The 21,001-nt window shown below is 47.1% G+C and overlaps 2 protein-coding genes across 5 annotated transcripts in view; one reads left to right on the forward strand and one right to left on the reverse strand.

The window, feature by feature from the left end:
* The window catches only part of RALGAPB (Ral GTPase activating protein non-catalytic subunit beta), a 64,521-nt gene extending 50,590 nt beyond the window's left edge, over nt 1-13,931 (forward strand). For all 4 annotated transcript variants that reach the window (XM_079321981.1, XM_079321982.1, XM_079321983.1 and 1 more), the window contains 7 exons: nt 557-722; nt 3,511-3,633; nt 4,349-4,485; nt 5,309-5,417; nt 7,753-7,831; nt 8,253-8,401; nt 9,992-13,931. In XM_079321981.1, the coding sequence (XP_079178107.1) occupies nt 557-722; nt 3,511-3,633; nt 4,349-4,485; nt 5,309-5,417; nt 7,753-7,831; nt 8,253-8,401; nt 9,992-10,185 (957 nt within the window). In that variant the 3' untranslated portion in view covers nt 10,186-13,931. The remainder of the gene's footprint in view (nt 1-556; nt 723-3,510; nt 3,634-4,348; nt 4,486-5,308; nt 5,418-7,752; nt 7,832-8,252; nt 8,402-9,991) is intronic.
* Nucleotides 1-21,001, reverse strand: part of NDRG3 (NDRG family member 3) — a 378,731-nt gene that overhangs the window by 130,065 nt on the left and 227,665 nt on the right. The gene's annotated exons all lie outside the window — the stretch shown is intronic.

Genomic DNA, 21,001 nt, shown 5'->3' on the forward strand with positions numbered 1-21,001 from the left:
TTAACGTGAACAGTACAGTGTGATGTTTGATTGAAGTGCACACTCAATGCTGCTTAAAATTGTTTTTGAAAATCTGTTTCATAATTTAATGTGCTGTGAGGACTGCCCTTTAAATTGCTCTGTATTGCATACAGGTGAGTAGTGAGGAAAATACCTGTCTCCTCAAACTTTAACTCAGTCTAGTAGCAAAAACTGTCTAGAAAACTCTTTTGTTAGCTTTGGTGCCAATACAGGCTCTACACTGAGAGCTCAGTGGTTTTTCTGATGAGTACTTGAGTCTCAAAATTGCTGTTTCCAGCCATTGAATTAACTGTTTTTACAGGCTTTGAAAATTCTGGCAGAAAGTCAAGTTGATAGACTAGGACAAGGCCAAGCAGGACAGGAGGATGCTGAGGAGCAGGGAGTAGTGTCCATGTAGAAAGTCTGGGGTTCCAGGCTTGTTCTGTACCTACATTTGGGCAAAACCATGTTGGTGACAAAAATGTAATTAAAAAGTTGGGGAGGAGGAGACTTGTTTCCTGCCTCTGTACCAACATGGTGCTGCTGGTGTTTTCAGATCCTGAAGAACATGGAGTCTTCCAGAATTGTTCAGCCCCACTTCCTGGAGTTCTTGCTGTCTCTTGGCTGGTCTGTTGACGTTGGGAAGCACCCTGGGTGGACGGGTCATGTCTCAACAAGCTGGTCAATCAACAGCTGCAGTGATGAAGAGGGACCTGAACAAGGTAAAACATAGTAAATGTCTTTTGTAGTAGATTAAAATGTTTAGGCTCCTTTAGAAGACAATTTTCTTGTTCCTGTGTACCTGTCTGAACACTGCTATCTTTTTTTTTCTTTTTTTTTTCTTTTTTATAAATGTTTGCTAGAAAGAAATGTGTAAATATTAAATTAAGCTTCAAGTCAGAATGAGCAAAACTAATGTCTCTATGTTGTTGGGAGGAAGTAGCCTCAGCAAAAAAAATACCTCTGGGGTATATTTTTAAGATTTGATGAGTCTTTAATATATTATCCCAAACCCATATTCAGGTGAAATCAGTTGCAGATTGTTCTGTGTATTGGCAAATAGGCTTGAAATATTGGTTGTGTTTTTGGGGTTTTTTTGTTTTTTGGTTTTTTTTTGGGTTTTGTTTTTTTTTTTTTTTTTTGTGTTTTGTTTTGGTAGGTTTTTTTGGGGTTTTTTTTTTTTTTTGTTTTTGTTTTTGTTTGTTTGTTTTTTGTTGTTGTTGGGGTTTTTTTTGTTTGGGTTTTTTTAGTGTTCTGTAAGTAGATTAAAATGAAATATTGTCTCAAACTGCTATTTTAGGTGTTAGAGGTATTGGAACCCACACACAGCTCTCTGTCTTGCTTCATTGATTCTGCTGTTTTCCACTAGAGGAATTCCTCTCTTGAACTTGTCATACACCACCCTCTCCCCATTCTGTCACCCAAAATGGTCCTCTGGAATGTCATCTGCTATCCCAGGATGAGGTTGGGTTAGCTTCTCCCTTGTACAACTTGGTCAGTATTGGCAGTGTCTGGGCTAGTTTCAGTGTCACTGCTCCATTGCCCAGATGTGTTCTGGGTGATCCAGAGCCACAGCCACAGCCACAGCCTCTGGTGGGCCACCCAAAGGCAGTGGTAAGGCTGCTGCAGCTTGTTCAGCATCCTTGACCTAATGCTGGCATCAGGTGTGACACTGTCACAGGTGCAGATGCCTAAACAGCACTTGCTCTGCTGTCCATTCACTGTGTCTTAGGAGTGCCCTTCACCTCCATGCTCAGCCAGCTGGAGACTTCTCCTTGAAGTTATGGAATAAAAGTACAAACCACAGAAGGCTGGAAGTGTTGGGGAGAGGTTAGAGTACAGAGACATTGTTTTCTCTGAGCAAGTCAGGCTGGATTACAAAATGTACAGGTCTGGATTTAATTTTGCTTTAAGGACAGGATGAGGCTGTGCTTTCTCAGAGGCAGAGCCCTCTGACCTCCCTTTGCAGTGGCTGTATCATAAGACTGCAGAAGGCAGGTTCCTGAATAAGCAAAGGACCTGGTTTGATGTGGACTTTTCAGCTTTCAGCCATTTGAATGAAAGCACAGACCACTAAATAGCTGAATTAATTCAACTAGCTCGAGGAAGAGGGAAATAGAAAAAGCATTCAGAAATAGAAGGGAGGAAGGGCAGGTTGCTTCTAGTCTGGCTCTCCTGGTGAATGGGCAGGAGTGCAAGTCTGATGAGGAGCAGCTGAGGGAGCTGGGAGGGCTCAGCCTGGAGAAAAGGAAGCTCAAGAGAGACCTTCTCACTCTACAACTCCCTGAAAGGCATTGTAACCAAGTCGAGGTAACATCCCAGGTAATGAATGATAGGACAAGAGGAAACAACCTAGTGCAGGGTTATGCTGGATATTAGGGAAGATTTCTTTATGGAAGGGACCAGGCTCTAGCACAGGCTGCCCAGGTTAATGGTGGAGTCACTGTCCCTGGAGGGATTTAAAAGCTGTGCAGATGTGGAACTTAGGAATATGGGTTAGTGTGAGTTTGGCAGTGCTGAGTTAACAGCTGGACTCGCTGATCTCTAACCTAAATGATTCTGTGAGTCTAAAATAGCTTCCAGTGAGTTGTGGTTAAAATAATTTCATGGGAATGTTTCCCAAACCAGCACCCCCCAAAATCAAAGAAATTACTAAAGAGCTGGGTTCAAGTTGTGGTGCTGCTCCTTGGGAGCCTGTGCACTGCATGTTTGGGAATCTTTTCCTGATGCTGAAGAAATGGCTTGGAGTCCTCAACATGCCTCTGGCCACTTCTCTGTCAGTATGCTGAATTTCACTGCTCCAGTGGCTTTGCTGAGGCAGCTCTCCCAGGAACCCTTCTGTAAACTGAATCAGAGAAATAATTCATTTTAAAGTCCTTGCTAGTGTTTCTGGAGGTGACATGCGGAAGGAAAATTGGGGAGGGAAACTCTTCTCTACTCTGAAGGCCTGTATTGGCCAGCTGAGGTGAGGGAGTCAGTGGGGACTGAGAATGAGGAGCTTTCCTGCATTGACTGGAGGCAGACCTTTTTCTAACTCTGCTTGACAGAGAAAAGACCAAAGAGAGCTTGTAGAAACTGGCTTGAATTCTAGAATAGTATCAGACTGATGTGATAAATTTTAGAATCCTTCAGAAATTGAATGACTAACTAAATGATGTTGCTAGACAGAACACTCAGGAATAGATAGTAGAAATATTCTTGTGACAGATGTGCTTACTAGAGTACTTGGAAACAAAGAATCCAGTACATTGGAAATGTGTTCCAAGTGAAGCCACTTCCAATCCAAAATATCTTTCCTTCAAGATAGTAAAAACTTTTGTCTGAGAAGGGTTGTTAGCTATGAGATTTGACTCCTTGCATTTTAAAATGAGATTTGCATGATTTCTTCTCATTGATTGCACCTTGTATTTGGAGGTGATTCTGATACAGTGTGTAAAGAAGAGTTTTTAAAGAGTGTGTAAAGAAGTGGAGCTTCCTTCTGGCTAAATGTTCCTTTTCCATCCATTTCAGATGATCTAATTATCTCAGAAGATGTTGGGGCAAGTATCTTCAATGGGCAGAAGAAGGTGCTGTATTATGCAGATGCCCTGACAGAAATTGCCTTTGTTGTCCCATCACCAGTGGAATCTCTGAGTAAGATCTCTCTGTACATGCTCTATACAAAAATGAAACCAGCATTTTTTTGAGAGCTCCTTCAGAAGCAAAGCCTAAATAAACTGAGTGGTGTGTTTAGCCAGATTCTTGTCAGAAAGGTGTGGACTTTTAAATTACAGCATTCTAGTCGTTTGACTCCTTCCTGATGTGGCATCTGTTCTGTGCCTTTCTCAGTGTGAGCCTCAGTAGATGTCCAGGCATGAAAAGCAGTTTTGTTGTTGCCAGGGTGCTTTAGGTTGGATATGGAGTTCACCATCAACCAGTGATGGCTGTTTATTTTTTTCCTTTCGTGTCAGTGATGTGCTCCTGCAGCACATGAAGGAGTGTTTGTACCACTGCTAAGTAGAGAAGCAACAGCTTTCAATGGCATCTTTGGCATGCTAAAAGTTGCCTGGAATAAAATATGATGTAGCCATAGGGAGCAGGATACTGTATTCTCTAGGAAATTGCTGGGATGCCTGTAGGTCCATAGGGAGGGCTTTATTGCCAGTCTGCTTCTGGAGTAACTGGCAGTTGTCTCCTAACTTGTCTTCCTGCTTATGAGGACTGTATTGACTTGACCATACATCTATGCATGTCTAGTTTCAAAAGCCTTACAACATGTTTTTAGTATCAAAACCTTATATATGATGATAGTTTAAGTCTTTTGGTGGAAGAATAGACAAAACCCACCTTTTTTTCTTCTGGCTTACAGCTGATTCACTGGAAAGCAGTGTGTCTGACCAAGAAAGTGACTCCAACATGGATTTGCTGCCAGGAATATTGAAGCAGCAGCCTCTGACACTTGAACTCTTCCCCAATCACACAGACAATCTTAATCCCACCCAGCGGGTAAGGCAAAACTTGTATTGAAAAATGGTGCTTGCTTTTTTTTTTTCTTTCAAGAAGCATGCTGGCAATTAGGATTTTTGATAGTATATTATTTGTTTTCCTGGCATGTAGAGCTACTTGTTCCTTGCCATTTATCTCTGATATCTGCTTTGGTCCTGCCAGAATATGCATCTACAGTAGGAGATAGGAAGATTCCATTACTTAAATATACTTAAATATAAAACTTAGACTTGCTAAGTGGTAGTACTGTGTATCCTGAAATCTTGAGGTATGTGCAGGAAAAAGTATATGTAGTATTTACAGAGTAATTCAGCCTCAAATCCATGGCTGGAAATTGAGGATGGATAGACATGAACACTTTTCCTACTTACCCAGTTTAAAATAGTCTATCAGTTGTGCCCAAAGTACCAGAAGTTTATTTTGTACACTAACAAAGCAGAGAACCATGAACTGTTGTATCTGTAAGTGAAAGACTTACTACTGCTGCTTACTTGTTTAGAGTTCACTTCCAAATGTATATTTAGTTACTCATTTAAGATCTTCAGAAGCATTAAAAGAAAACTTTTGACTTCAGGAACATTCAAGAAAAACTTTTTATTGATTCAAGGTTGAATATATATCCACTAGTTTGCATTAAATACTGTAGGTTGGCAACCCAGATTGCAGAGAGTAGTTGCAGCACAGCTGCCCCTGCTCAATAGTTGGCAGAGGTTGTACCAGGCTGTGATATGAACAACTGAGGAGCAGCTGGAAAATGCTTATTGGCTGCATTATTTGACTCATGATGTTTGCAAATGCTACTCTTCCCTTATGTTCAAAACAGCTCAGTCCTACTTCTAGATCCAAGAGGATGCCTCAGGGCCGAACCATTCCACCAATGGGACCTGAAACCAAAGTCTATGTGGTCTGGGTGGAACGTTATGATGATATAGGTATGTACAAGTCCTAACTGTTCAATAAAGTAAAAGCAGAGCAGGAACCAGAGGAAAAGCTCTGATCCTTTTTAAATAAAATCTTAGATCATGGAACTACAGACTAAATTGGAGGGGGCCTTAAAGCTCATCTAGTCCCAACCCCCTTCTATGTGCAGGAACACCTTCCACTAAACCAGGTTGCTCCAAGCCCCATCCAACCTGAACACTTCCAGGGATGGGGCAGCACAGCTTCTCTGGGCAGCCTGGGTTGAGGTCTCACTACCCTCACAATCAAAATAAGTCCTTATTAATATTTGTAACAATGCTAAGATTCTGAATCAGTTCTTCAGTATTTGAGTTGTGATCCATAGGGTGAATGAATCAGTAGTCTGAAGTTTCCTTTAGTGCTGGCTGGTCATGAACCTTCTTCAGCTCAGCACCAAAGGCAGATATGTTCCTCTGCTTTTGAGTTCCCCTCGACTGTTGTCTCCTAGGAGTGGATCTGGTTTTCTTCCTTTAGAATAATGACTTCTGACACCTGCTGTTTCTGTGCTGGAGGGATCATCATCCTCCTTGATGTGATGGCACTGTTGTGATTCCATGTCCTCTCTTCAGGAGAGGGCTCCTTTGTTCTGCACTAGGGTTGCCTGGTCCCTTTCTGCTGTGTTGCAGGAAAGCTCCTGCTCCTCATGCAACTGTGTTTCTTAGTTTGGTGTTTCCTTTCTGCCTCAGGCTACTGCTGCTCTGGTAGAGACCCAGCCTTGCTTATCCTGTCACAGCCATGGTATGGCCATGGTGAACAGTGTTGAGGAATTCTTTGTCCCCAGGAACTTCTTGTGTGCTGGTTCCAAGCAATGACCTGGTCTCAGTGCTGTGCAAGAGTCTGTTAACTGGTCTAACCCAGAAATATCTGCAAGATTGGCCAGGACCTGCTGCTTTATTCTGTCTTTGTTTTCTAATCCTGGTTCCCAGCCTGGCAGTAAGGGTGGACCTTAATTAAGGCTTTAGCTCCTTCTAGAGTAAAGCAACCAAGGGAATAGGAGCAGCAATCAAGAGGAAGTTTTCTGTTAGGTGTAGATATAAATTCTGAGGAAGACCACCTTGTCCACAGCATGTTCCTCAGAGCCTGAGATCAGGAGGCAGGCACCAAGTTCTGCATCATCATTTCCTTCTCCAGACATTGGCCCAGAGTGTGTTCTAAGCTGGTGTTCCTGACCCACTTCCTTCTTGGATGGCAGCTAAAGCCCCTTTACTTGCAGGAGCAACAGCTGTGCTACACAGGCATGCTTCTGCTTGGCTGTTTCTTTCAGCAGCCGTAGGAATCTCCCAGAGTTTTGGGCCTGAAGCTGAAGAAATGCATCTGTGAGCCTCAATAAGCCTGGCAGTTGGATGGAGGGAAGGGCAGCTCTTGGAAGTGACTCCTAGCCCAGAGGCTCTGCCATATGCTCCTTATGTTCTTGGCTTTTACCTTATGCTTCTGGTACATCTTTGAGTCTGGACAGTGAAAAGCTGTCACTTTGTAGTCAAGGTTATCCCCCCCAGTGCCAGCTGCCTTGCCCTCCCTCCTGCTCCATCTGAGTGTGTCCATGGCTTGCTGTGCTCTCCCTCTGCTTGCTCCAGCTGCTGTGTACCCTTAGCAACCCAGCCCTGATGGCAACATCTGGGTTTGGGCCTTAGACTCCTGCTGGAGGTACTGTCCTGCTGCCTGAACTGTACTGCTGTGAGTAACTCTCAACATCTTTTAATCCCTGAATAAGGTGTTGGGGAGTGCCAAATGCCCTTAAGGGATTCAAATTCTGACTTTTTCTTCATTTGCCTTCATTATCTGGTCTATGTTACCAAGTGCATGGCAGCAGAGTGGTAGGTTATGGTGGAGGTTCTCAGAGCCTGGATATGAGGAATCATGGATATCATGTCTGTGGGATCAGGGCTCTAGGGAGCTTGTAGGTGTGAGTGGTTGGCATTGTTCAATGCTCCTAGCAGTATTCTGGAGGCTGATCACTTGTGGATAGGTGAAGATGAAGTGAATAATAATTTGAAAGCTCTTTTTGTGGTTAAGTAGTTCATCTCCTTCCTGCTTTCATGGTTCCTCTAGAGACTTTGACCTTTGGGTTGAGAGAATGATGTTTGGGACCTCATCTGTTGAATGCAGAAGGCTGAGGTGTGTGTACCCTCTGTGAATGCTGAAACTGGAAGCCAAACAAAGATACTAGCTGTGCAAGAACACTAATGCTATAAATGCTTGAGGACTGTGTGGTTTTGACTTATGATAAATAATCTTTCCTTGTACACAAGAATAACAAATCCAAAACTATATTAGATAAATTTTATTTGGTGCATCCTGTTCTTACAGAAAACTTCCCCCTCCCTGATCTGGTATCTGAGACTAGCACTGGTGTGGAAACCACAGCCAATAGTAGCACTTCCCTGAGGTAAGACTCCTCTTATTTTCATTATTTTTATTGGTTTCTCAGTGGACTGTTTTTTGGTTGAAAAAGTGAAAGGGCTTTTCATATCACTGCAGATAAAATATAAAGAACAGAAAATGTACAATTTTATCTGAGTCTGTGATGAGCCTCCCTCCTGACTGACTCCCTTGTGAGGTGGTTAATGCTGCAGTACACACTTATACCCTGGCTGCAGGGCTCTCCAGTCGTGTGGGGACAGACATCACAGGCACAGCACAAGTGACCGAGCCCTTCTGAGGATCCAGAGCATGCCCCAGGATCCTGCTGCCTAATGCATGAGGCATTTTAAAACTTTATTTTAACACTTAAAAGGGTCATTTTTCATCTGTAGATTAATTGAAACAGTGCTTTTAAACTGATTCAACAGTGGTGTTTTTCCCTTAAGATCTACCATTCCTGAGAAGGAAGTTCCTGTGATCTTCATCCATCCTTTAAACACTGGCTTATTCAGGATAAAACTACAAGGAGCGACTGGGAAATTCAACATGGTTATCCCGTTGGTGGATGGAATGATAGTCAGTAGGAGAGCTCTTGGTAAGCTAAAAGGTTTTAGGAGTGTTCATGATTTTTTTTTTTTTTTAATAACAATATATCTGCAAAGTACATGGTCTGGAATCTTTCTTTGGAAGAAGTGTCAGGCAATGCGGAACAAATGCAAGCCATGCTCTTTGCAGCAACAGTGGGAGCAGGAACAGCAGAGGGAGCAGGTGGACAGCACTTGGCTGCCAGGATAGCAGGAGAAAGCATTGGAGCTAGGAGCAGGGCCTGTTTAAATAGGAGAGAGCCAAGATGTGACCCTGGTGTTTATTACAGAGAAGTGAGGTGCCCCAGAGGGTGCTGTGGAATTGGTTACTTTGCTGGCATGGTGTGTGTTCCTTCTGGTTTAGAAGCTAGATAGGGATTAAAGCCACAGCAACTGAGGATTTTCTTAATTGTTCAATGAAAATACCATGCAGGTGTGTTAACAGGTTCTGTGTGTACCCTCTGCCTTTTCCTCTGTTCCTGGATGGATTCATGGACCTGCCCTGGTATTGGTGCTATTTAGCTTCAGTAACTGGGAAATCCCACCCAGAGAGAGCAGTACCCAGGACAGAGTAAAATGAAATGATGAACATTAGGATACATGTACATAACCATAAAGCTGCTGGAGGTGACTTTCAGGTTCTAGGGTTTGTATGCTTAATTCAGTGACTGGCAAATTGAAGCCAGACCTGGGCCCTTAAATAACATTTATTCAGCAGATGACAGTGGCTTTTACTGAAAAACTATCAGGTATGTTTTCCTAGAGTCGGGCTTTTTTTTCTGCTGCATCATAACTATTAATATAGTGAATTTTTTAATCTCTAAGTTCAGAAAGTGTAGTTTGTGTGCAGTGAGGTCCTCTAAATGTTTGTCTTTATGGAAGAGCTTGTGAAACAGCAAAGGAGTAAGGGATACTTGCTTCCTCAGAGGCATAGAAATTTCCTTTCAGAATAAAATAAGAGAAAGTTAGCTGCCAGCTTTTGAGTGCTACTAGTTCCATTCCCCCCCTCCTCCTCCATCTGCATCCAGCAGTGTGAGTTACAGAGGGGTGACAAAAGTGGCAGGGCAGTGAGGGGAAGAGAAATTTGTTTGCAGCCACAACCTATCAGGTCTTTCCTGATCTCCTTTCCAAGAGGAAGGCTCTGCAATTCCTACTGGAAAAAGGTACTGACAGGTACTTTTTTCATTCTCAAGGCTCCCCTGGAATTACTTGTGTGACCCCAGGACCCACCTGAGGTCCAGATGTGTGGCATAGCTGGGGCTGTGTTAATGTGACTCTTGTACTGGCTGCCCTGGGTTTGCCCTCTTGTCCTGAGGGTGCTGCTTGGCTCTGGCAAAGCAGAGAATACTCCTCCTCCTTCTCCAGCCAGTTTAGGGTACCACTGAGTTCCTTTCTTCTTTCTGTACAGTGGAGGTCTTTACAAGCCTGGGAACCTGGCTGTCTGTTATCAACTGTTCATGGAGAAAAGTTCCTGACTTGGTGGTGTTGAACATCTCCCTGGGTTTGGATGGGACAGAACCCAAAATTGTTTTTGGCTGGGAAGCCAACAAATGGATGTAGGACTGAATTTAAGCTTGATTCAAATGTTGTTTCTTTTTCAGGTTTTTTAGTGAGACAGACAGTGATAAATATTTGTCGGAGGAAGAGGCTGGAAAGTGATTCATACAACCCCCCCCACGTGCGCCGAAAACAGAAAATAGCAGATATTGTCAATAAATACCGGAACAGGCAGCTGGAGCCTGAGTTTTATACCTCACTTTTCCAGGAGGTTGGGCTCAAGAACTGCAACCCCTAGGTCATTATCCTTCGAGGACAATTAGATCAGAGCTTGGTGGCTACACTAATGAAAACAGTTAAATAACAACAACAAATCTTCTCAGCCCTCCGGAATTCAGGAAATCATGTTCTAGCACAAGTCAGCAGATACCATGTGGGAGGAATGAGCAATGAATCTGAACATTGCAGTTGGGATACTGACTTGATTCACCTACCCTCAGAAGATTACTGAATTCCAGTCTTCCTGGATGCTAGCAAAATAATCTCTTCACCCAGTCATCCTTTCCAGACTAATTAGGAACTGTAGGTGTCTTGCTGTGAGGGGAAAACAATCAAAGTAAAGCCATCTCTGCATATGAAGATGGAAATAAGAACACAAACAAACCTGCCATGAGACACCTTGCTGCATTCACGTGTCCAAGGGCAAGGGAGCAGGATCCTTCCTTGGAGAAGTAGCCTGTTCCAGAGCATTTACTTTCCCTGTAAGAGCTTCAGAGACATTTTCAGTCCCCCTTCAGTGCTCAACAGAAGATCCTTCACTGGGTGTAACCCGTCTGTGTAGCAGAAGCAAGAGGAGGAAGATTGATTGGAAAGAGCAGGCCCTGAAATCCAAAGCCAGATGTGTATGTGGCCACTCCCAGCAGGGCTCCCAGCCAGCCCATCTGCATATGAGACAGCCACCACCACCTGAAAGGATCTGCCTTTCCAAAAGGAGTTACTATTGGATAAGAGCTTTTGGTTATAGAAAAGTGAGGTTATGACTTTCAGATCTGTTGCAAAATGTCACATTTAATTTCAGTAGCTTGATTTTTATTTTTTAGGTTTTTTTAAATGCAACTATTTAATTTATTTTGAAGTGTCGGTATCACCTACTCACCATTTCCATAAAAAGCATAAACATCACTTGCCTTCCTTCCATTGGATTGAAGGCTGAAATTTTGGGGCTGCCTCCTCCCTGTTATTTATAGCATGAGCAATTTTTGCAGCTTCTACAACACTCTTCAGAAGCTCCTGTTAAGCAGACTAAACAACTCAAAAAGAAAATTCACAAATTCTTTTTTTCCCCGTTAATTTCAATGCCATGAAAGCCCCTTTAGAGTTGTAACTTCACATTGTTTTGAATCTCCTGTATGTTCTCACATTCAGCAGCAGCACTTCCTTTGCACCTGGGTCAGGAGTTTTCATCTTCAGCCTGTGGCTTTGATGTGTTCAGGGCTCAAAGGGTGTGCTGGGAAAAGATGTTTACAGCTGAGAGTGTGGTATTGGGATCCCAGAGGTGTGGTGGGTGCAGGCAGCCCTGGGAGCACCTCTGGCTCCTGGCACACCCCAGCTGCTGTTGCAGCAGTGAATTGTGGCTGACACTCCTGGGGAGGTGCAGCCTGCCAGCAGCAGAGATCCTGATCCTTCCAGCACTGGCTGCTGGAAGAGGATGAGTGAACAGGGATTTGGAGACCTCTTCACATTATTTCCAAAGTGGTTTTAATAAGCTGTGCTGTGCATTGCAATAATACCTGTCAGGCATTGAATTTTGATATTTCACAGCTACTTTTTGCAACAGTTCTGACTTGAAGCAATCTTAATTGCTTCATGACAACTTATCTGCCAAGGACAGACCTCGCTCCTGCCTTTCCCTGTGGTTTTTCACAAAAAGTTAATGGAAACACAGACCCCTAAAAATACATGTGAAAGGACTTTGTGATCAGCTGAGGTAATGTGTGCTTGTTGCAGGGAGCAAGTGCACTGACTTCTCAATTCAGGAGCTGTGGAATTTGATCCAGATGAATAAAAAGTGAAAAATTTAAACCATCCAAAGAAAACTCCTGTAGCAGATTGTGTGCTGGCTCGCCCATGCCTGTGTGCTGCCCAGGGCACAGGGCAGGAGGAGCTCCAGAGCAGCATTTGGGTGCATTGGCCAAGCTGTGCAGGGAACTTAGGCAGCCTCATTCCTCTGCCAAACTCTTGCCAGGGAGCAATTGAATGCATGGATGCTAAATTTACCCACACTGTATGTACCTATTGGACCAAAACCACTTGAGCCCACTGGTTTAAAAGGCATGAGCAATGCATGTGTAACCAATAAACATCCTGAGCACTCCCTGTGTCTGCACACTGATGCTGTAGCAGCAACCCCTCCTACCATGGCTGAGTGTTGCACAGTCCTGGCAGATGCTGCTGTCAGGCAGGAGGGAGCAGTCATGAATGCAGAGATGGGTGTTGGGGCAAACCATGAGTGGTTTCTGGCAGGGATAGCCAAATGGACTGCCTGAAAGATTTACTTTCTTTAACAAGACCTGTGCTTGGCTGAAAGGGTGTCTTGGGTCTCCTTCCATGTTCACCTAAAGCCACCCATGGGAGCAGTCACAGCTGTGAGGGCCATGGGACTTGGCAGGAGTCTGGAAAGAAGGGAACTTGGGCACCTTGTAGCTTCTCCCACTGCCAGGGGAGATGTTTAGAACATGTGTCTGCTGAGTTATAGAACCAGCTGGTGAACAGGTTACAGGTGCTGTGACCTGGCTGTAGGTGATTGGCTCTCTGGAAAGATGATCCTTCAGGAAAATCACAATTGCAGAGCTGTGCTGCCATCCCTCATGGTTTGGGTGCTGGTCACAGCACTGGGCACCCTGGGCAGACTGTGCCAGTGCAGGGTGCCTGCAGGCACTGTCCTTCCTTCCCTAGGATGTGTGGAGGTCTCAGGCTTCATAACAAAATGCACCCCACCAGTCTGGGAATTGTATCCATCTTCTCTCAAAGTATGACCAAACTAATGGCTTTAGCTAGTCCAGGGTACTACCTTGAGAGCTTTTCCCCTGAAGGGTCAGAGCAAATGAGGTTTATTCCCATGGTGATTACAAGAGTTAGCCAAGAATTGAGATTTTTTTTTTTTTAATATCACGAACTGCTGCATAAAATTTCTGACTTGATGCTTGAGTGGCTTGGGTCAGCATCCCTGTCCACCAGAGGGGATGAGCACTGACACCCCCCCAACCTGCAGCTGGTCCACAGTAATTAAACTGGGACTCTTCATCAGACCTTTCACTTTGGGTTCATAATTCTGCTTTAACAACAGGAGGTGACCACTGTCACATTGTTAAACACAGTGTTGAAATTCCATTTTAGTACCTTAATAGAGACTTCTGAAGAAAAGCCATTCTTTTAAAGGTACTTGTAGAAAGGCATTAGAACCTTACAGCAAGCAGGAGAGGGGGAGGACAGTGCCTGTGGAAATGGGTGCAAGTATGCAAAGCCTGCTGCCCCTGGCCTGTACCTGCTGGGTTCTCCATAGGTCACAGTGTTTCTTTTCACAAGGCTCTATGTGCCCAGGAAGAGGAGAAAACTAAATTTCAGCCTCACAGACAAATTTGATGCATTTTCGTGATTGTGTAATTGAATGATACCTTTGAAGGCAAACACAGCCCTTTTCCCCATGGATTTAGCAGGAGCAATTAGAAGTGAGAATGCCAGATATCATGTGCTTCAATCATAGACAATTTGTATGAATTCCTGTATGTTGCCAAGACATGAACTTCTGTTCTTATTGTATTTTTCTGTAAATATTCCTGGCGCTAAGTTGTAAAGTAAAGGTAAAATGTAAATATGAAGATGTGAAGTATGTTCTGTTGTCTCTAGTACTTTATCTCTTATTTGTTTAGGGAAGGCACAGAAAGGCTTGTTTGTATTTATGCCAATTCTTTGTCCAGGAGAAACACATCAAATATTGAATGTAACACAATTAGTCCAATAATTTTAAAGATTCTTATCTAGTAACTTTGCAGTGGTCAGTTTTTAGTATTTTCCAAAACCTTAGTAGAAATTTCCAGTGGAGATGTTTCCCTGGACAGCAGCATACAGAGGCAGCAGAATTGCACACCTTCTTTGCCATTGAGGCTCATGGGTAAGGAAATCATGTTGTGTCTTGATAGTGTGGGGAGTGAAAACATGAGAGACTGGCTTTTGAAGGAGCTTGGTGCTCCTGGGGTGAGTCTCCTGTGCTGCAGCCATTCCAGGCACCCCCCCAGGACAGGGAGAAGCCAAATGCTTCAGATGCAGAGTCGTGTAAGGGTGAGGGCTCTGCTGGCTGGGCAGAGAGGGGAGGAAGGACGAGACTCCACACCTTTGGGTTTGGAGGGGAGCAGTGGGGCCCCCAGAGAGCCCTGGGGAACTGGACTGGGCAGGAGAGAGGTTTTGCCAGGGCCATCCAGCCAGATCCCCACAGACCATCCCCGAGCTCCTTGAGGAGGGGATGGGTTCTCAGGGTGGGTCAGGGCTGCAGGATTTGTGCCTGTGCTTGCTGCTGTGGTGCAGGGGCTGTTCCTCTGGCAGGGGCCCTGTGCTGTCCCTGGGATCTCACCTTTGCAGCAGCTCTGGTGCTTTGCCCTAGCTGCCCACCTGAGGACTGGAACAAAAGCACTGGAGTGACTGGTCCAGAAACCTCAAGCTGTTTTCCTGCTGGCTTCATCTTCAGTAATTTCAGCTGGTGCCATCCACCCAAGTTCCTTGCCACCATTCTTCAGGGAAGGTTGGGGCAGGTCCCACAGGGGTTTCTGAAGAATCACAAACATGAGTGATAAACAGTTGAATATTTTCCTCTGCAGCCCCAAAGTGCAGGGCCAGGGGCAGGAAGGGCATTCTGGTGCTGGTTTGGAGCCTGATGCTTTCTTCTTTCCTACTACAGAGGGATCAATACTCCCAGCAGTTTGGGAGGCTGGAAATCTCACCTAAGGCTTTGGATTGGAAGTGGGTCTCCATCAGCCAGGTCTTGGAACAGGTGGTGTTTGGCAGATGGGGCCTGTGTGGGTGCACAGTGGGGAACAACATTCCTCTGTGAGCCCAGGAACTCAAAGGCAGCTCCAGTGGCTCCATGGCCTCCTCAGGGCAGGAGGAGCCAGCTGGGAACAGCTCCTTGGTCTCTGGGAAAGGTTCCCCATGCCTCAGGTGCTCCATTCCATGGAGTGGAGTGAGTTGGCACCACCAGGTGATTGCTGCAAGAACAGGAATAAAAAATGATGGGGTGAGGCAGGAGTGGCTGCAGTGTGAAGCAGTCAGGGCTTCTCTGTGCCCTCTGCCACAGCCAGAAATGAGAATTAAATTCTGATCTGTTGTTTACAAAGGAGAGCTGTTCTGTGGGGCACACATCAGCTGGCAACACCCCATGTCAAGCAGCGGAGCTGTGGCAGGCTTGGAGATGACTCCTCCCCAGCACCCTCTATTTTCATCAGCTGTTCCTAGAAACCTCCTGAGGAAGCAGAAGCAGAAACATGGCACACCAACACCCTGTTCTCACTGCAGCATGGCTGGTTTTGTCCACTGATGAAGCCAAATTGCAGTACAGATAATTGTCCAGGATGAAATGTAATTTAGTTATTGCTTTAAACTGAGAAAATGTTTAGCTGCCTGCATTGAACAAATGCCTGTCAGGTCTGGGGAAGAGGCTGAAGGTGGAACTGGGCTGAACCATGGCTGCTGGCATCCCCCAGCACACTTGCAGTGGTGAGTGCTGGCAGGGTGTGTCAGGTAGGTGCTGATGGTGTGCCCTGGGCTATTCAGTGCCCCCTGTGTCCCTGGACAGTGTCAGTGCTACTGGGCTGTCCCTGGTGACAGTGGTCTGCCCAATGGCCACATTGACTGTGTACCCCAGGGCTCTGGGAGCCACTGTGCATCCCAGGGCATGGGTCAGGTCATCTCCATGGCAACATCACAGCATCATAGAGGAGGCAGTGTGTTGCTGTGGCAACCAGGAGCATCCTAGGGGCCTCAGCCTTGGCTTTTGGCTTTTCATGCTGCTTTGGGGATCCCTCGTGCCCAGGTGCTCTCTGGAAGCTGTGGGCAGCGCCAGGGCACAGCAGCAGCCACGGGAATTGGGTGGAGGCTCACCTGGGTGCAGGTGAGGTTTAAACCTCTGTTCTCCTTTCTGCAAGAGCAATGTTATATTTATTTTTATAGATTCTAATTAAAATTATAAACAACAGATATATTCTATTTCTGCTGTACCAAAATCAGCCACCCTACACACAAGACCCGACTGTGCCTGGCACCTGAGTAGAGTGTGGCAAGAAGGGGTGACACACTGCAGCTCTGGGCTCACACCAGGGATCCTTGCAAAGGTGCTGCTGGAAGGGCAGAGATGGGCCACTCCATTGCTGGCTGTCCCCAGAGCTGGTCCCAGTAGGACAGGAAGATCCACAGCCATTGGGCACCCCCAAATTTGCCAGCTCTGGCTGCTTTTGGGTGGAAAAGGCTCCTGTCACCAGACAGAGCCCAGGCAGAGCAGGGGTGTCCTAGGAGGGATAGGCTGTGGGCCAGCATGTGGGGCTGGTGGTCAGTGTCCCAGTGGTCCTGGGCTCCCTCCCATGGTGTGTCAGCCCTGTTCCCCCTCTGGGCTTTGAATTCCCCAGCACAGGCCACCCTTGCCATGTGCCCAGATCCCTGGGGGATCCCTTCTGCCCAGGGTCCCACAGCCTCCCCCAGCCACCTGCAGGCTCAGGTGAGCCAGGGGGGCTCTGCCCAGCCCTCCCATCCAGTCCAGGAGGAGGGTGGGCTGCTGGGACTCCCTTGGCTGGGACCCTCCTGGCCAGGCCCTGCTGGCACAGGCTGAGGGCAGGCAAAGCCAGGGGGGCCCAGGGCAGACCCTCCATGGTGCTCCAGCCCCATCTGACAGTATCCCCAAACCAGCACTGGGCTACAGGTTCCTCCAGGCAGGGCTGAGGGCCCAGTGCCCTCCTGCTCTCACAGCAACCCCTAACAAAGCACATTTGATGACATTATTAAATGATTCAGTGCATTTTCTGCCTCTTAAAGTACTTAATACATGTGCCTGTGTGATTCATTATTATTATTATTATCTAATAAAAGATCATCTGACTCACTTTAATGTTTCTTCCAATTACAAATTGAAATTGTTCCCACTCTGACCTTGCAGCTGCTGGATTTTCTAAAATTAGCCATAATGATGCATTTTACTAAGATAATTAATTAGCTAAACTGAGAAAATTGAGTAGTAGAACTGTTTCACATGCTGCTAATTATCTTTTATTATGTCATCTTTACATGCAAATAAAGAAATATTGTGATTATTTTAAATACTGTTTTCATTAGCTAATTCACTCATTAGTGCAGCGACGGCTCTGTCTTCCCCAGCAGCAGGAGTCTGCAGGGACTTGCTGCTGATCAACTACAAGACTCTGCCTTTCAGGTTGAGAAAATAGAGTTACAGTCCAAATTAGGTTTATTTTATCCATTTATTTTAATGGTGGTTATGGGAGGCGAGCGGGAGGGGTCAGGGATGGTGGAGAGCCAGGAGCACCAAGGACTCCTGCTGAAGGTTGTGGGGCTCAGGTGGGGGGAGATGTGAGGTGGGGGTGCTGCCCCCCCCAGACTCCTCTCCCCCAAGGGTCTCCTTGCTCAGGATGAGCTCTGTGATCCCAAGCTCTGTTCCAGCCATGCCCAGCACCCGGAGCTGCTCCTGGCACCCTGTGGGAGTCTGGGAGCAGTTAGGGGGGCATCATTCATGGTGCTGTGCAGAGACTCTTCCTGTCCGACCACGGGGGCTCCGGGGCAGCAGGACTGGTGCAGAGGGAGCCCTGGAACCTCTCACTTCTTCCATCAGAGGTTTGCTGCTCCGAGAGCCAGGGGGTGGGCAGAAGATGGGGGGATGCTGAGACCCCCCCATGGCTCCTGGGGGCTGCAAGCTGCTGATCTGGTGCTGGCCACAGGCAGGAGCTGCTGCATTTGGGGAGCCCAGGCCACATTCACATACCTGCCAAGAGCTCCTGGAGCTTCTTCCCAGCTCCTCACTGGCTCCTGGGCAGTGGATGTTGGGGGTTTTGTGTTCAGCTTGGCTATGGCATGCGGGTCTCCTCCCTGGCACAGGCCCAATGGGCATGGGATGGATTTTGCTCCCTCCAGCCTCTTGTTCATAAATACCAGCTGTATTTATTGCAGTGGGGAATTTGGGGTGTAAGGGGGGTCAGCCTCCAGGCAGCTGGCTTTTCACAGCCCTATACCACTGCAGAGGCACAAAGAGGGATGAGGACCAACCACAGGCACGTTTCTGGCTCACTGCTGCAGAGGAGGAGCAGCTGGAGGTGGAGTGGAGGTGGCATTGCAAGGTGCCAAGGGAGTCATGGGCAGTCACAGCCCACTCCTCCCTGGCTGACAGCAGCCCTGGCACTGCCCTGCCTGCAGGGACAGACAGAGAGATGCAGCCAGCACTGGCTGCTGCAGGACCCTGGGGCAGGGGGACAGCAGCAGGGCTGGGATGCAACAGGAACTGCTCACCTGGCACAGCTGCCACATTCTGAGCTGGAGCTCCCAACAGTGTCGGCACAGCCTGGAGCCTCCTGGAGCACTGCTGTGTGCTGGGGCACAGGGAGCAGCTCAGCCCCAGCATGGCTGCCTGCCTGTAGCACAGGAACCACAGAGTTCACTGAGCCCTGTCCTTGCAGCAGAGATATTCCAAAATCTCTAGGCCCAAGACTTGTGTCCTTGAGGACACTCCTGCAGTGGCACAGGCTCCATCCTGGGAGATGTGCAGCCCACTCCAACCCCACCAGTGACCTTGCTTTGGGCAAGAACTGGAACTGAGCATCTCCTGAGCCTTAAAGGATCTCATCACCCATCATCCCATAATCCTGAGTCCCTCAGTGTGGAGGCCCTGGAGCCTGTCCAAGGGACAGCAATCTCCATGCCCTGGAAGGAAGGACCCTAAATTGTCAGAGGGACATTTAGGGCATGGACATGAAAGGCTTCTCCCCACAGTCCTTTGCAGGTTTATGTTCATGTACCCCAGTTGTGCTCTCCCAATTGGCCTGTGGGCCCAGACTACCCTTGTCTCCCTATGTGGCCTTTCCCTAGAACGTTCTCCCTTTCCCTGGTCCCCACTGGCCCCAGTTTGCTGCAGTGTTCTGCCCCTCTTACCCCATTGGCTCCCCTGATCCCTTGCCCCCCATGCACCACTTTCCCTACTCCCATTGGACCCTAATCCCGTGCTCTGTCCCTCTTTCCCCATATTTAAACCCAAACTCCTTCAGTTCTGTGGTTTTTGTCCCTGGACCCCTCCAGTGTGTGGTGATGTTTTACCCCATGGGAGCCCCTCCCATCTTTCCATCATTGGGCAGGCTGTGTGTGCCTCTGTGAGTGTGCATGTGCCTGCCTGATCAGCCTTCCATTGGAGGCTAGTTTTGGGAGAGTAGTGGCACCTTACCTCTGTCTGCTCACTGCTGAGTGGCGTCCAGCATGGGGCAGCTGATCCCTCAGAAGTGTCTCCAGTGACCCTGGCCCATTTTAAGTCAGGCTTGGGTGACCCACTTCCCCAAGTTCCTGAATTCATGTGGGAATTTTCCAAGGAGGGCAGCCAGCAACCCTCACTGTGGGGTTTGAGGATCAGTGGCCCAACAAGCCACCTCGAGATCTTTTTGTTCACCCAGCACTGGTGAGGGTGAGTTGTGTATTTTATTTCTGCAGTGCAGATCCCCTTTCCTAACACCTTCATTTTGCATTTTAGTCTTGGGGAGCAGGAAAAGGGCAGAATAGGTGGGAAGATGACTGTTCCACCCTGGGAGATTTATTTCCATGTTCAGAACATCTTTTTTGAAGGAAACAATTAAGTTTTAAAAGGGGGAGTTAAAAGCTTTTATTCATTTTCTGTTTAAGTTTTTTTCTGTTATTTCATGTGAAGCTGTGCTGTCAGTTGATTTTTTGAATATGGTGGGCAAAAAATAGATATTTTTTACGAATTAAAGGGGATTTTAGGGTGGGCAAGTTTTACCCTTTGTTCTATTTAATTCATGAGCAGGTTGAGAGTTTGGGGAAAGGTGGTAGTTTGGGTCCCCAGTTGTCTCATTTCTCCTCCTGCATTCCTTACAGCTCTGCCCCTCCTCAGAGAAGCTGGGAGATGGAGACCAACCTGTGCAGGATTGCTGCTGTTTTCCTGCCATCTCCCAGCCTCTCCTGTCCCTTCTCAGGGCAAACCCTGAGCCATCCTGGGTACCAACCTCCCTCTCCTCCCAGTGCCCACGTACCCCATTCCCCATCCACGTTTAAAGTTCAAGATGGCACGGGCTCCTGGGGGAACCATGATTTGCCCAGGAAAATTTCCCAGCACAGATGTTGACACAGAAAATGGTGCTGACCCCACTGAGGAAACAGCCATCTTGTGCTCCCAAACCAAGTCCTCCAACCTTCCTCTTCCTCCTCTTCCTCTGCTGGGCTCTCCCCTGTGACATGTTGCTCATCCCTTCTGCATCAATGGCTGCCCCAGCTTCAGCACCTCCTCTTTCCACTGAGACCCTCCCTTCCTCCCCCCTTCCATCTCTCCTTGGCTCCCCTCTTCTCTTTGTGACCCCTCCCTGGCAGCTGTGCCACTTCTGGTTCCCATGCCCATGGTGGGGATGGGAGGAGCCATGTGTGCTGCCAGTGGCTGGCCAAGGGACAGTGACACCAAGTCAAATGGCCACTGGCAAGGATATGGAAACAGGCTGCCAGGGAGGGAAACTGGGAACTGGCCGGGAAACTTAACATCCTTGCCAGGGTCCAGTGTCCAGTATAAGAGGTGAAGGAACCCTAAATGGGAGTCCATCCCATCTGGGGAGCTCAGGGACCTGTGCAAGGCCACCAAGGACTGTGGCTGTCAATCACTGTACTTCAGGAACTTCTTGCTGGTCACCTTCTCCTCACACACCCTCGTGCCTCATGACATCAGGCAAGTGAAATCCATCCTCCTCTCATCCACTGAGCTTCTTCTGTGGGAGACAGTGTGGAAACAACAACAACAACAAAAAACAACTAATAAAGACCTACAAAAAGGAGGAGTAACAGCCCAAATTAACTCTAGACCAGTT

Source organism: Erithacus rubecula (genome assembly GCF_903797595.1).
Source record: "Erithacus rubecula genome assembly, chromosome: 18".
NCBI classification, from domain to species: Eukaryota; Metazoa; Chordata; class Aves; order Passeriformes; family Muscicapidae; genus Erithacus; species Erithacus rubecula.